Source organism: Rhea pennata, chromosome 6 (assembly GCF_028389875.1).
Source record: "Rhea pennata isolate bPtePen1 chromosome 6, bPtePen1.pri, whole genome shotgun sequence".
Lineage (NCBI taxonomy): Eukaryota > Metazoa > Chordata > Aves > Rheiformes > Rheidae > Rhea > Rhea pennata.
Genome location: NC_084668.1, coordinates 36,736,646 through 36,750,443, shown reverse-complemented (window position 1 = coordinate 36,750,443; position 13,798 = coordinate 36,736,646). Strand labels below are relative to the sequence as shown.

The following is a 13,798-nucleotide window of genomic DNA, read 5'->3' as shown; positions in this document are numbered from 1 at the left end:
GCCCGGCCGCGGCCCCGCTCGGCGCCTACCCCGCCCCGCAGCTCCGCGCGTTACCTCAGCTCCTCGCCGGCGCGCGCACCCCCGGCCCGGCCCCGCGGCGGCGGCGGCGCCCGGCAGGCGGTGGCGGGGCGGGGCCGCCGGCCCATAAAAGGCGCCGCGCGCGCCCGGGCCCGGCATCGCCGCGCGCCGCGCACCGGCTCCGCCCGCAGGTAACGGGGGCGCTGCGGCCCGGGCAGGGGGGGAGGCGGGCGGGCGGGCGGGCGGGCGGGCGGCGCCCACCCTCCGCGCCCTTCCTCTCCGCGGGAACCGCTGGGGCTTCTCCCTTCTTCCGCGCTTCCCTGCGCTCGGAGGGCCCCGGCGCAGGCCCGCCCGTTGCCCGCGGCGCCGCCCGCCCCTGGCGCGGCCGCAGCCCGGAGCCCTTCGAGGGGAGAGTGGGGGGGGGGAAGGTGCGGCAGGTCCCCCGCCGAGCCGGCGCGGAGCGGAAGGGCCGGGCCGGGCAGAGCCCGCTGGGCAGCGCGCACCTTGCCCGGAGCGAGGCGGCCCCGCGCCGCGGGGATGCGGTGGCGCGGCGAGGGCGCCTTCCCGGCCGGCCCCGAGCCGCGGGTGCCCGCGGAGGCTCCGCCGCAAGCGACTGCCGGGCTGCCGCGGCTGTAGGAGCGCCCAGAGCGAGGACCCGTCTCCCGCCCGGTAATCCAGTGCCTAGGCCCCAAGAGCGATACTCTCCTCGATGAGAGGTTGCAGCGGAGAACTGGGCCCACAGCACTTGCGTAAACAAACTGAATTCAGCCTGTGTGCTCAAGGGACTCCGAAGACTTTTTTCATGAGAACTGGGAAGGCCTAATGGGAGTCGGGATCTTACCTTCCTTGGGGATAAGAGTGCCCCAGACTGCTTTCTTAATCACGCTGACGTACTGACATGAAATTATCAGTAACGTGGGGTTGTGAGTTACGGAGGGTTTTTTAATTATTTGGCAAAGCCTGATGCTGTGCCTGGAACAAAGCTTAGCCAGAAACTGTGGATTCTTTTCCCAATCTAGATATGTTTAATGGATTGGACACTAAGACACAAAGTTGCTTTAAAAACCTTGAATAGGAGAACGCTGACTTACAGCCTGCAGCTCTGCAACATCTTACACCTCTGAATAAACAAATGTGAATGAATAGACAGTGTTCAGTAAGACTCCTTCCTTATTCCGCATAAAGGCCATTTGTGGACTTCAGCCTCTTGGACTGCAGTATCAGGCATAAGGATTTGGTGTCTTACTGTTGTATCCAAATAGCTGCATATAAGAACTGGGTTGTCTTGGGAGGAAAAAACTGCCAAGTCATTAGCTCTTGCTTAATCAGAGCTGAGAATCAAGAGAAACTGTGAATGTTAGAAAGCACTGTGCTAGAGCAGTTCAGTGTTTTGTGGAGTTGTTTTTTGTCAAGGAACAAAGTGCAAATAGAAGGCAGAGTTCAGTGTGTGTGTGTCGGGGGGTATGTTTAGTTTTTTCTTTTTTAAGGCTCTGTGAGCAAATACGTTAGGAAACCTTTGTTTCATACAGAAAACAAATCTGCCCAGTATTTATTTTAGCATCAGACATAAAGCTTGCCAGGAGAAAGTGCTCCTGATGTGACTCCCTTCCTTCCTGAGGAAGTAAGCAAATGAAGAGTCTGACAACGTAGTACTCCTGATAACCCCAGCAATACATACCAACTGTTACTAAAATAAATTTCAACTGTCAAATATCAGCCTCAAGTATTTCAGAAAAGGGGGAAAGCAGACAACTGGCCTAGAACTCATGAAATCTAAAAGTAAACAGAGCTCATCTATTTTTCTGCAGAATTTGGGGGAACAGCTTCATCATGCTTTCAGATTTCTTTGCAAAACCATAATTGAAGCTCAGAACACACAACCTTTTAAGTCTCAGCTATTAATCTTTTATTTTATCCCCAGACAGGTACCTGTAAGTGCTAGGGCTTTAAGAAAAACATCAGCTAGCATGAAATTGGGGATAAACCAGGGTTATTTTAAGGACATGTCAGAAGAGGTCCTGTATGCTGTATTAGAATCTCTATTCTAATTGTGTTGTAAATTGTGTATGCATCAGTGATGTGTGTTAGGATGTCTTATTTTTTATTTTTTTTAAGTATCTGCTGCAGTTCAAGATGTCTACAAAAATCCATGGAGGCTCTGTTGTGGAGATGCAAGGAGATGAAATGACCCGGGTCATCTGGGAACTGATTAAAGAAAAGCTGATTTTCCCTTATATAGATCTGGATTTGCACAGGTAACCATTCTTTATGATATATGGCCAGCCTATATGCAATATTAGGCATTGATCTTGTTTCACATACCACTGGAAAGCCTTGCAACTCCTCCAGTGCTAGTGCAGAGAGGCTACCTAGCCCTTTCTATACTGATAAATTTTCTAGCTCTTTGCAAGGAGCATGTGGTAAACCTCTGCCTTCCCAGGACCTTTGTTAGGCAGACCTATTTGTTAAGTCTATGACCCCCTGGTTAATTTACCTAAAGGCTAATCTTATTAACTGCTCTGGAAAACGTAGGCTTGTGTCAAAGACACTGTGGAAACCCTCTTTTTGCAGCCTCTCTGGAGTTTCTCACAGTAACTATTGAATGCACAATAGCAGGTTACCTTTTTTCTGTGCTCTGCTCTTGGGGGTGTCTCTCAGAGGTGGTCTGCTCCCCCCCCCCCCCCAATCTTCTCTGTCTGCACTCCTCTTCTTGCTTTTCAGGCAGTCCGTGTGGCTTCCTGCAGCCTAGACTATTAGAAATGCAGGGTATTGCAGCCACTCCCTGACTTAGGCTCCATCATCTGTGGACTTTGAGCAGGTTTATGGCCTCATGCCAGTTTTAAGACCTACCCACACGGCAAAAGGGAGGCTGCAGGGCGCAGACTCTGCTTTGCAGCCCTGTTCCAGGCAGGCCTGAGCCCTGTTTCGGGCAGGTTGCTGGCAGTGTGAATTAACTGTTGCAGTTCCACAAGCCTAGACTGAGCTCCTGCGCTCCCTTCTGGGATAAGAGATACTAGCAGATGGCTTGGCAAAATAGACAATCTATAGCATCTGGTCAAGCAAAAACAAACTCTCCCTTCCCTTTCTAGCCACTGAACTACAATCATTATTACAGAAGTATCCAGCTGCATTGCTCCTAGCTGTGTGGAAAGAGGCTTTCAGTGGTGTTAGCCATCATTAAACCCACAAGTCTGACCTTTTCCCCTGCTTCTGGAGTCATTTGTATGCCACCTACATCTGGCTTTCTGCTTGCTGTTGTTGAGACCCAAACAAACAGGAACCCAGCAGCATAATACACACACACAAAGTCTGGGGAACATCGCTTCTTGGAGAGAGGTGGGAGGAAGGGAAGCGGACCCCTGGCTGAGCCAGCACAATGGCTAGATTCATATACAGCTGGCTGGGCTTCAGGGCTGGCCCACACTAGGCACCCGTTGTTTTCCAAAAGCTGTTGAAACAGTGAGTGCTTCCTCTGACTGGTTGAGGGCAATGTTGGCAGACTCAGTACCACCGCAGAGCAGGGTTGTGGGTCCATTGTCAAGACAGTTTTCAGTTTGAAGCTTAGCGTGGCTTTATATTGCTCAGGATATAAAGGAAGCCAGAACCCTTCACACAAGAAGCTTGAAATAAAAGGTCCTTAATCACTCTGGTGTTGTGCTGCCCTAAACTATCAGTAAGGGAGTTTTCAGCCTGGGCTGAGAAGGCAAGGAGATGCTGATTATGTCCTATGCTGACACAGCACCTCAGCCACAAACTGAAGTTGTCCTGTCTCCATCTTCCCACCAGCAGCAGAAATATATTAATATATGAGTCTATGTTCTCTTCCAGTGTAACTGCTGCTGGAGTGGAGGAGGAATGACTTCAGCTATGGCAAGGGCTCTGTTTATTTCCTGCTGGGTGTGAACCAATGCCCTGGGCAATTCTGACAGTCTTTGCGGGTTTATTACAGCTATGACTTGGGCATGGAAAATCGTGATGCTACAAATGACAAAGTGACTGTGGAAGCTGCTGAAGCCATAAAGAAATACAATGTTGGCATAAAGTGTGCAACCATCACTCCTGATGAGAAAAGAGTGGAAGAGTTCAAGCTGAAGCAGATGTGGAAGTCTCCCAATGGGACAATTAGAAACATCCTAGGTGGCACTGTCTTCAGGGAGGCCATTATCTGCAAGAACATCCCCCGGCTGGTGTCTGGATGGGTGAAACCCATTGTCATTGGCCGCCATGCTTATGGGGACCAAGTGAGTCACTTCAGTGTTTACCTTTTTTTATCTGAACAGTCTTAGCTCTGAAGTGGTATAGAGCTGCAGAGACTGACATCTCGGTGGTGCTGCTTTACTCCTTGCACTCCACCTGGAAATGGTTCTTGCCAGCACTTTGTACAACATCTAGCACAGTATGGGAGAGCCTGGTTCGTGCCTCTGTTCTTCGGACAGTGCAGCTGTAGAAATAGTATTCAGGAGCCTGTGTTTGGATTAGATGGGGCTGTACCTAACCACAGGATGTAACTCCCTTTTCTAAGTCATTTTTCCTCACCTCTGTAGAGCCTCCTCCCTGAGTAGTGATGCCTTTTAAAAAACAAAACAACAAAAGAACCCACCTTCTTTGCTGCCATCATCTTCCAGCTTCTTGGAAGTACTTCCTAGCAGCATATGTGGCCTACGGCAAAAAACAAATGCGAATGATATTTAGATGTCAACAAAGTTGGTTCTTCTCCCTCCCCTGCCAATGAACTTACTTGGGCATCAACATCAGGGTTGGATATAGACAGCACTCCTGAAGGTAAACTGTTGGTATTCACCCTGGGAACATCAGCTGTGGGGCAGAAGCAGGGACATGTCCTTTGCCAGAGTTCTCCCAGCAGAGGCAGTACAAGGCTGTGGGAAGTCAGTGTAGCGGTCTCTGGGCTGCTCAAAAGGCTAAATATTGGCCATACTGTCCTCCAAGGATAATGATACTCTGTAAAGCAGCCAAACATGACGGAAGGAGAGTCTTCTAACGTGGGGGGCTGGGGGGGAGAGTTCAGCCCTGACACTAGGTAAGAATGTGGCTTAACATTCCTAACTCCATAATACTGAATAATTGAGAAGGTCAAAATCATAAGAGGGGAAAACAAAGGATTAAAAAGGAGGATTGAATCCCTGCCTAAGTAGGTGATTAAAGTTAAGGAATAATATGAGAACATGTAAAGGATATGAATAAGACACTTGTGAATTTCAGAACTGCTCAAGGAACCAATTTCCTGAACTGGAATGAAACTACATGAAAAAGGATGACAGAGTTAATGGAAATGTAACTTTAAACAGTGCTGTTCCAGGACAGTTGGAAAGATGAGACACTATTTAGAAACTTTTTAAAAAACACATGCTTTTGGTATTTTTGGGTTTATTTAGCCCAAAGGAGCAAAAAGTATACTAACTCACAAATTCAGAAATAACTTTTGTTACAGGCTGGTCTTTCAAGTGTCCTATGGTGGCTTTTGTTAGGGTGATGTATGATTTCCTCCTTATTAATGAGATCAGTAGTTGTAATACAGATTTTTGTATTAAAGCCTCTTTACTTGCAGACCAAACAACATTTGGCTGTACAGACATGAATGTAGGTTGTCTCTTGCAATTCTGCCCTCCTGACATAAAAATCTTCTTCTTTCCTTTAACAGTACAGAGCAACTGATTTTGTGGTACCTGGGCCTGGAAAAGTAGAGATGATATACACTCCAAAAGATGGAGGCAAACCAGTCAACTATTTGGTACATAACTTTGAAAGTATGTATTGCCTTTAAGCTGTGATTGGAAGCGATAGTTTTCATTTAATTCAGCCTTTAAGATGTCAGTCAGATCTGTTCCATGGTTCAATGTGACTTTAGGAGGTGGAGTGGGGGAAGGTCTAGGCCTCTCATTTATCTGGGAAGTACTGAAAGTTACTTCAAATCTATTTCATATCTTCCTGGGATCAAAGAAGGATATCTAATACATGATCATGCCAAACATGTCATGTTCCATGTGATAACTGTTTGGTAATGCCACTTCCCCCCACCCCTTCTGATCTGCAATCTAAACAGTGCTTATCCTGAGGGAAGGGAGGTATATTTGATAACAGATTAGGTATAATTCTCATTTTGGTTCCTGTCTTGCTGGGCTCTAAACACCTGTAGCTTGTACCTTCTTCTTTATTAAATATTCTCCTTTCTGCAACAAAAAGGAAAACTGATCCCTACTGCACAAGACAGAAGGGAGATTTGGTAAGAACGATGCTAAGTGTTTAGATGCTCTGAAACAGATTCAGTCCAAAAGGTGTCAGTGTACCTCCTAGCAATATTGCCTTGTTGGCTGTAGACACTGCTAGATTCAGGAAGGGGAAGGCTGCTCCTGCTGGGCTTTGTGGTTAAAAACAATTGCATAAACCTTGCTATAACCCAAGGTATGTTGCTAGGGGCAGGATTCAGGAAAACACCATACCAGTCACCTGTCTCTCCTATCAGCAGTCAAAGGGTCCATGGTGTGATGTCTGATGGTGACCTATGTGACTGTGTATTGCCTTTTTACTTATCTACAAAGACTTAATACGTAGCGTGCATTTGACTTGGCAAACTGGTACTAAGGCTGATATACGACCCTCAAATGTGAATTTCAAGATTCCTCTGGCATTCTTGCTCAAAGGTAGCAAAATCCCTAATATCTGTTACAGAACCTTTCACCCTGAGGCTACCTGCTTCACTGCCAGTCCTGCCTGGCACAGATTTAAATCTGTTTCCTTTTGATAGCTGACTAATGAGCCTTGTATTGAAGATGTCTAGTAGCTCCAGCTGCCGGTCTGATTCACTGCTCTGATGTGCTGCTTCAGCCAGCAGAAAGCAAGGAAGGGCAGAGATAATAGATTGCTGCTGTTGCTGGGAGGGGGGGAGGGGGATGCCCTTTTTCACTGAGATCTTCTGGCACAACAGTTATCTACAGTGCACAAGGGAATTCTGTCCTATAGCTATACTAGGACCTTCAACTCTGACACTGAATCAAGAAATTTTGGTTGGCATTAGGATGCCATTGTTGCAACAAGTTTTTAATCTATATGCAAGTAAATATTTGAATAAAGCTTGATAATTGTCATCCAGCTAACTAAAAGCATAACTCTAAAGGATGCAGTCTCAGTATTTAATCAGACCCTGTTCTAAAAAAGACAGGGACACAATATATATTTTCACTGGTAGCAGCAGGAATTGCATGCCCTGCCAATAATAGTTGTAAATGACCTTGCTGTTTTGGCAAGTAAATAAACCTCCTCTAGCTTCCCCTCCCTCTTGCATGCAGAGCTATGCATTAAGAATTAATTGGCTATAAGGACAGATGGGTATTTGGAAAGTTGTCCTGGTCTCCTTTCCTTTCCTCTCCTCCCTCCCTCCCCTGCAGAGAAGAAAAAACAAATCTGGGGAGTTCTCAGAGTGAGGATCTAAGCACAGCACAATAAACTGGAGAGGTGGTAGTGAGACACTCAAAGAATAATACATCTGTTTTTTGCTGAAACTAGAAAAACTGCTCTGAAAAGAACAGAGCTTTCTCATGAAGGCCCCAGGCTTTACTTCTGTCCACAACCAAGCCTCTCACCTGATCTGAATACTGTTCTTCCCCAAGGCACCTGGGCTGTAAGATTAAGGCACTGCCATTCAGGCTGCTAGTCCACCTCTATCACCAAACAGCTCAGCTCATAGGAGTGCTGATAGTTCCTCAGAGCATTCCTAGGATTTTCCCTTGCATCCAGAGGACTGGTGCTTTCTCCCACAACTTGCTAGAATGAACCTGAACATGCAGACAAAACTGCTGAGTTGGCCAAATACATGCACAGATAAGACACAGGAATGTGTGCAGAGCCTTGTTTATCTGAGCTAGGCAAAGCAGGCTCTGACTGCTGGAGTTGGTTCTGAGGTTCAGTAGAAGCCTGAAAGTCACTTAAAATGGGAGCAAACCCACTTCCAGCTCTGAAACTGCTGCCTGCTGCTTTGATGAGAAAGACTTGCTATTTATTCCACTAGTAGGAACTGCAAGCAGGCTCACTCCTGTCCCAGTTTCACATCTTAGGCCCAAATTAGTTAGAAGCATCACAGAGCTGTTAGCTTACAGTATGAGATGTACCTAGCTATAAAACAGTAACCTCCATATTCACTTACACAGGACTGCTGCAGCCTTGAGCTGATAGCATGAATCCTCAAAAAGTTCACAGCCTTAAAATGAGAAAAACATCAGGACAACTGGGGATACCGTGCTGGCAAGCAGGCTAGAGTTGATGAGATTGGCAAGTCCTTGACCAAAACTAAGTAAACCGAATTGATTTGCATTTCTTCCTCCTCTGCTAACAGGCTGTGGTGGTGTGGCCATGGGAATGTACAATCTTGACCAGTCTATCAAGGATTTTGCCCACAGTTCTTTCCAAATGGCACTGTCTAAAGGCTGGCCTCTCTACATGAGCACCAAAAACACCATCCTGAAGAGATATGATGGCCGCTTTAAAGACATCTTCCAAGAGATCTATGACAGGTAACTAGGATAGTTGTGTACTTCCTACCATAGTGCATCAGCCTAGAGCAGAAACATCCCCTCCAGCCTTGTGAGCTGTTGCAGTTAATTCAGTATTTCCATGCATTTGGCAGCAGTTTGGAAGTGCTGGGCACCTTCCCTGTCAGTCCCCCATGTCCTGCAAGGCACAGCAATTGGTACTTAAAGCTTTGCTAAACCTGCCTTTGGTATTCATCTCTCCTGACAGATTCTGTGTCTGTGAACAGATTTGCTGAGTCTGAAACAGACTTCCAGTACCCTAGTAGAACAAGTGAGGGAAAAAAAAGAGCAAAGATGATGCAAATTTCTTTTATAGTTTTTTACTCTCTGCTCTACACACTTCACTATGCACAATTACTGCACAAGTTGTACGGTCCCTGTTTTTATCTGTTTATCAGATGATTATCTATATATCAAGCTGTTCTGGTTTTTGTTTTCCAGAGAATACAAATCCCAATTTGAGGCCAAAAAGATCTGGTATGAGCACAGGCTCATTGATGACATGGTAGCTCAGGCCTTGAAATCCGAGGGAGGCTTTGTCTGGGCCTGCAAGAACTACGATGGAGATGTGCAATCCGACTCTGTTGCACAAGGTATGCGATGTTTCCTGTGCTACAGTGGTGCAGGCTCAGAAGTGGTATCTTGGTGCTTGTGACTTCAGTCTTATGTCATGGCCCAATAGGTGATGTTCGGTTTCAGAACTTGTTTCAAAGCTGGTAGTCACAAAGCTATTAAGCAAGCAAAGAACTTCTGATTTCACTTTAACAAGGAAATCCATTGAATGCTGATCATTTAGATATACTACTTTACAAGGTGGCACTTCTAGTAGTATAACCAGAAGTAGGTTTCCTAACAGAAGCTATCCAAACAATTGGGATTCAGTCACTGAAAGCCTGGGTTAAACTGAACAGGGGTGAGCATACTGCCAGATGCTATACAGAGCAGCAAGACCTAAAGCTAGCTCTCAGGTCCAAAGAGATCAATATGTTTAACTTTACAAGCTTGTCCTTAATCAAGAATCCTGTTTAATCAAGCTGCCTAGTGCCAAAACATGTATGGATGAAAAAACTTGCAGGGCAACATGTGGCTTTCTGTAATACACCTCTTCTTGAGTAACACCAGTAAATTGCCTCCCACAGAACAAGAATGTATGTTGGACAGCTACCCAGAAAAGTTTTCAAAAGGTGCAGATCACTGAAACCTGCAGGGTTAAAAGTGACATGAATGTTCAGTTTTCCTAGCTGACGGTTCCTTTAACTAGAGCAGCTGCTATTGATATAAAGTAGGTTTGTTTCCCCTCTCCCCTGGAAGAGGTTGCAGTTGGCAGCACAATGCTGCTTATTTAGGAATCTCCCTTCTCAGACTGCATCTTTCAATAGAAAACTGTCACTATGTACTCTGCAGGCTATGGCTCCCTGGGAATGATGACCAGCGTGCTGATCTGCCCTGACGGCAAGACTGTTGAAGCAGAAGCTGCTCATGGCACAGTCACTCGTCATTACCGCATGCACCAGAAAGGCCAAGAAACTTCCACTAACCCCATTGGTGAGCAGCCTTTCACTGTCCTTAAGTGGTCTCTATGTATAGAAGAAAATAAGTTCAGAGTAAGAACATACAACTCATTTCTGTAGAGCTTAGCACCACTAAGTGATGAAACTGTTTGTTCATTACATGTTTGTCTTCCATGGAGACACCTGCAGCCTGGAGCAAAAGCGGGCCGGAACAGCTTGAACTTGAGCAATAAGCTAAACTACCTGGCCTCCAAGACATGTTCTTGCTCCTCTGTGAGTGATGGGCTGATAGCCACACTATAATTAAGGTTTAGGTTAGTTGGTTGGTTTTATTCTGTTTTCCTCTCTAATTCTCCAAAACTCCCAGCCAACCTCCAAACGCTTAAAGCGTAAATGCACTATAACAGGACATGAGGGAAAGAATCCTCTGCAATTGCAAAGGGACCATAACCAGTATAATGCAATACTGGTAAGGGGACTGCAATCTTCTGTTGTGAGGGCAGCTTTCCATGTAAGTAGAGTCCCACTACAGATCATTCTTTCTGATCTAGACAGGAAGTAAGCAAGCTGAACTGGCACAAAGAGGGGATTGCTGGAGGCAGGGGGAAGTTTCCAGGTTTTCCTTTTCTTTAGAACTGCACAAAATGCAAAGGATGCCTAGATGAAGATAGAAGCTTTCTTTATCATATCTGACTTAGTAGCTTTCTTCAGTCTATTTTCTGTTTTATTCATATTTTTTAAAATTGTTCTACATAACCATTCAGAACAATACCCAGGGAGTCAAAAAAAAAAAAAATTATGTTCTCTCTCAGCCTCCATCTTTGCGTGGACAAGAGGGCTAGCTCACAGAGCTAAACTGGACAACAACACTAGCCTCAAAAACTTTGCCACTGCCCTGGAAGAAGTCTGCATTGAGACCATTGAATCTGGCTTCATGACAAAGGATCTTGCTGCCTGTATCAAAGGCCTACCCAAGTAAGTGCATTAAGTAATTGCACCTGTGTTTGGAGGGGCTGTTTTACTGTTTCTGGAAAAGATTTGCCAAAAATCATTGTAGTACTGCATATGTAGAGAATTCCTCGAGTTTGGTTACAGAACAGAGCTCTTCCGTACATGGTGCTGTACAAACAGAACATAAGCCCCTCCCTGTGCCAGGTTGCTCTGTCCCTGCTAGAGAACCAAACTTGGGGGGAGAAGGGGGAGGGAGAGAAGGGAGAAGAGAAAACAAAAAAAAAATACACTACAGGGAGTTCTTCTGTGACAGGCTGGCTATATCAGCCAGACCCTTTCGTGCCTATTTATTAGGGTGGAAACCTACACTGCAAAACACTACTTGACTACCTCTTCTCCTGAGCCTTTTGGCCAAAAACTTTAGCCTAAAAAGTAGAAAATGACTCTCTAGATTCAGAGGCAAGACTCAAAGCTCTGAGCAGTCTTTCCCCCACTGAGGGGGCATTCAGTAGCTTCACAGCTAATGACAGTCTTATTTTGTTTCTCCCCTCAGTGTCACACGTTCTGACTACCTGAGCACCTTTGAGTTCATGGACAAGCTTGCTGAAAACCTGAAGGGGAAGCTGGCTACTCTGCCCAAACTTTAAGGCACAGGTTCTGAGCTCCACTAACAAAGCGTCTCCTGTTTACGCTCTGGTTAAGTGGTACTGGAACACATTCTGTTGTGTAACATTTCAAATGCTAGAAGAAATTAGTGTGTAAACTTCTTTTTTTAAAAATGTTTAAAAGACCCTGTTCTCTTAAACTTTTGGGGCTGCTGGGCTAGGCCTTACTTTTGCCAAGCAGCTGAATGTGATAAGACTCAAGCTCAAAGCAGGTCTGGATTCCTAATGCCATTCACAGAAGTCCTAAGGTTCTTCTTTGTAACACCTACCATCGGTGTTTCTTTTCTCCCTTATTCTCAGACTGAAAGCCAGTCTGTGACACATCTCTGGTCAAACCAGTGGCGATCTGCTGAGCAACAGACCTCAAAAACAAGAAATGTCTTTCTCTCTCCAGTACTGTCTGCTGACTGTGAGCGAGCTCACAAGACTGTGCCAGATCTACTGCAGCTCCTCTCTTACTTAATGTATCTTTTAGTGCCATTCAGAGCATAGTATCCTGGTACTAAGGGATTTCTTAAATCAGGACTGTAGCATTTGAAGAGAATAAGCACTTCGTAAATGCTGGAGACAAGTTTTTAGGCTAATGAGCCTAAAAAAGCTATGCTGCAGTGTTTAAATGCAGGCCATGCATTTAATTATACTCCTGACTGGATGTGAAGCATAGGAACTGTTACCTCTGCCCCCTCCTACACTTCATAAAGGTGCAAAACTGCTTTCTCCAGTTTTCTGGGCTATTATTTACCCGTCGTATTGTGATATAGCAAGTCAGATTAAGATATCCTGTGAAACACTATTCCATCCATTTTTTAAAGAATACTTCAGTTCAAACTAAAATAAAAGGCAACTAATACTCACTGCCTCTTTCCTTTCTTTGTATGATTAGGAGATGGGGAGAAATCCTACCTCAGAGAAACTCCAGGACCTTTCAGTAGAGTCCAGTGCATGCTGGGAAAGACTTCAAATGTGCTGTAGATCCCACTCCACACCCCAGTTCTGTCTCTTCCTTCTCAAATCACAGTTTTAAGTTGTTCTGGCCCAGGGCAAATGTCAGCTGTAAGGTAGTGGTAAGCAGCAGGCAGTACACAGGTAGTTAGAGGTACTACTTGTACTGAAATTTTACTCTTGAGAGTAAAAGCAGCACTTTAACTAAATGCAGACAGGCAGCTCTGTGTCTCTGTAGGCGAAGCACTGGACTGGCCCACCACCTCCTCGAGGGTCTCTATCTACAACTGAAGCCACTGGAACCAGAAAGGCCCAACAAAATCCATTACCTGTCAACCAGCACATGGGGGTCCTTTCTAAAAGGAAGCTTGCACTAGTCTGCCTGAAGCAGAGCTCAAAGTTGTATCTGCTATATGTTGAGCTCCTCTGGGAAAGTGTCCTGAAGCCTAATAATAAAGTCAGCCTACACAAGATCAGGGCAAGACAGCCGAGGGCCACGCTGGCATTCCCAGCCCTATATCCAAGAGGAACAGGACCCTGAAGAATGAGCTTGTAAACAAAGCTGCCCTGTAAGCATATTTAATCTCTACAGGGTGCTGGTTGTTCATAACAAAAAGTAGTTGATCCATTCCCCTGAAAACCTCAATAATTATGACATAAGTGGAGACCAGGAATGGTAAGGCCAAGGTGGTGGGGAAGGATATTGAACTCATGCTGTTCGGCTTTCATGGCTATTCTAGGAAACATGGTATTGCCTGTACTATGCTGGTTGGAGGTGCTAGACGAGAACCCTAGGGCAGCTGACTGGTAGGAGAGCTGCACACGAGCTTAGCAGGGATGAAGGCATTGTAACTGAAAGCTGACTTGAAAAACTCACCTCACACTTTTTCTCAAGTGCAACCATTGGCACTATTGTAAAACAGAGGCATCCAGGTACTTGCACGCATCTTCCCCCACCCATCATCTGTTATGCCTTGTTGCCAGGATCATTCAGAAATAACAGAGCTAACAAAATAGAGTTCCTGTTCAAGGCTAGTAAGATGGAAATGCAATCTTATCTAAGATCAGCTAATACTAATATTTCTCTAGGGATGAGTGCATGTTTGAAACAGCTCTACAATTGCTAGCAGCTGCCACTGCACCTACAACATGGAGGAGCAGTTTACAG

At 45.7% G+C, this 13,798-nt stretch overlaps 1 protein-coding gene across 2 annotated transcripts; it reads left to right on the top strand.

Moving 5' to 3' along the window:
* Positions 1 to 131: 131 nt before the first annotated feature.
* IDH1 (isocitrate dehydrogenase (NADP(+)) 1) lies at positions 132 to 12,538 on the top strand. 2 transcript variants are annotated; one of them, XM_062578441.1, is made up of 9 exons: positions 132 to 209; positions 2,134 to 2,273; positions 3,968 to 4,259; positions 5,678 to 5,783; positions 8,366 to 8,543; positions 9,003 to 9,154; positions 9,966 to 10,106; positions 10,885 to 11,047; positions 11,577 to 12,538. In XM_062578441.1, the coding sequence occupies exons 2-9, from the start codon at positions 2,152 to 2,154 to the stop codon at positions 11,668 to 11,670; spliced, it is 1,248 nt and encodes a 415-aa protein (XP_062434425.1). In that variant the 5' UTR covers positions 132 to 209; positions 2,134 to 2,151; the 3' UTR covers positions 11,671 to 12,538. The 2 variants fall into 2 exon arrangements, with proteins under 2 accessions (XP_062434425.1, XP_062434424.1); XM_062578440.1 differs by lacking the exon at positions 132 to 209 and adding an exon at positions 625 to 687.
* The last annotated feature ends 1,260 nt before the right edge of the window (positions 12,539 to 13,798 follow it).

Coding starts and splice junctions, on each gene's coding strand:
- IDH1 (XM_062578441.1), top strand. CDS start 2,152: ATGTCTACAAAAATCCATGGAGGCTCTGTTGTGGAGATGCAAGGAGAT. Junction 5,784..8,365: donor TTTGGTACATAACTTTGAAA/GTATGTATTGCC, acceptor CTCTGCTAACAG/GCTGTGGTGGTGTGGCCATG. Junction 10,107..10,884: donor AACTTCCACTAACCCCATTG/GTGAGCAGCCTT, acceptor GTTCTCTCTCAG/CCTCCATCTTTGCGTGGACA.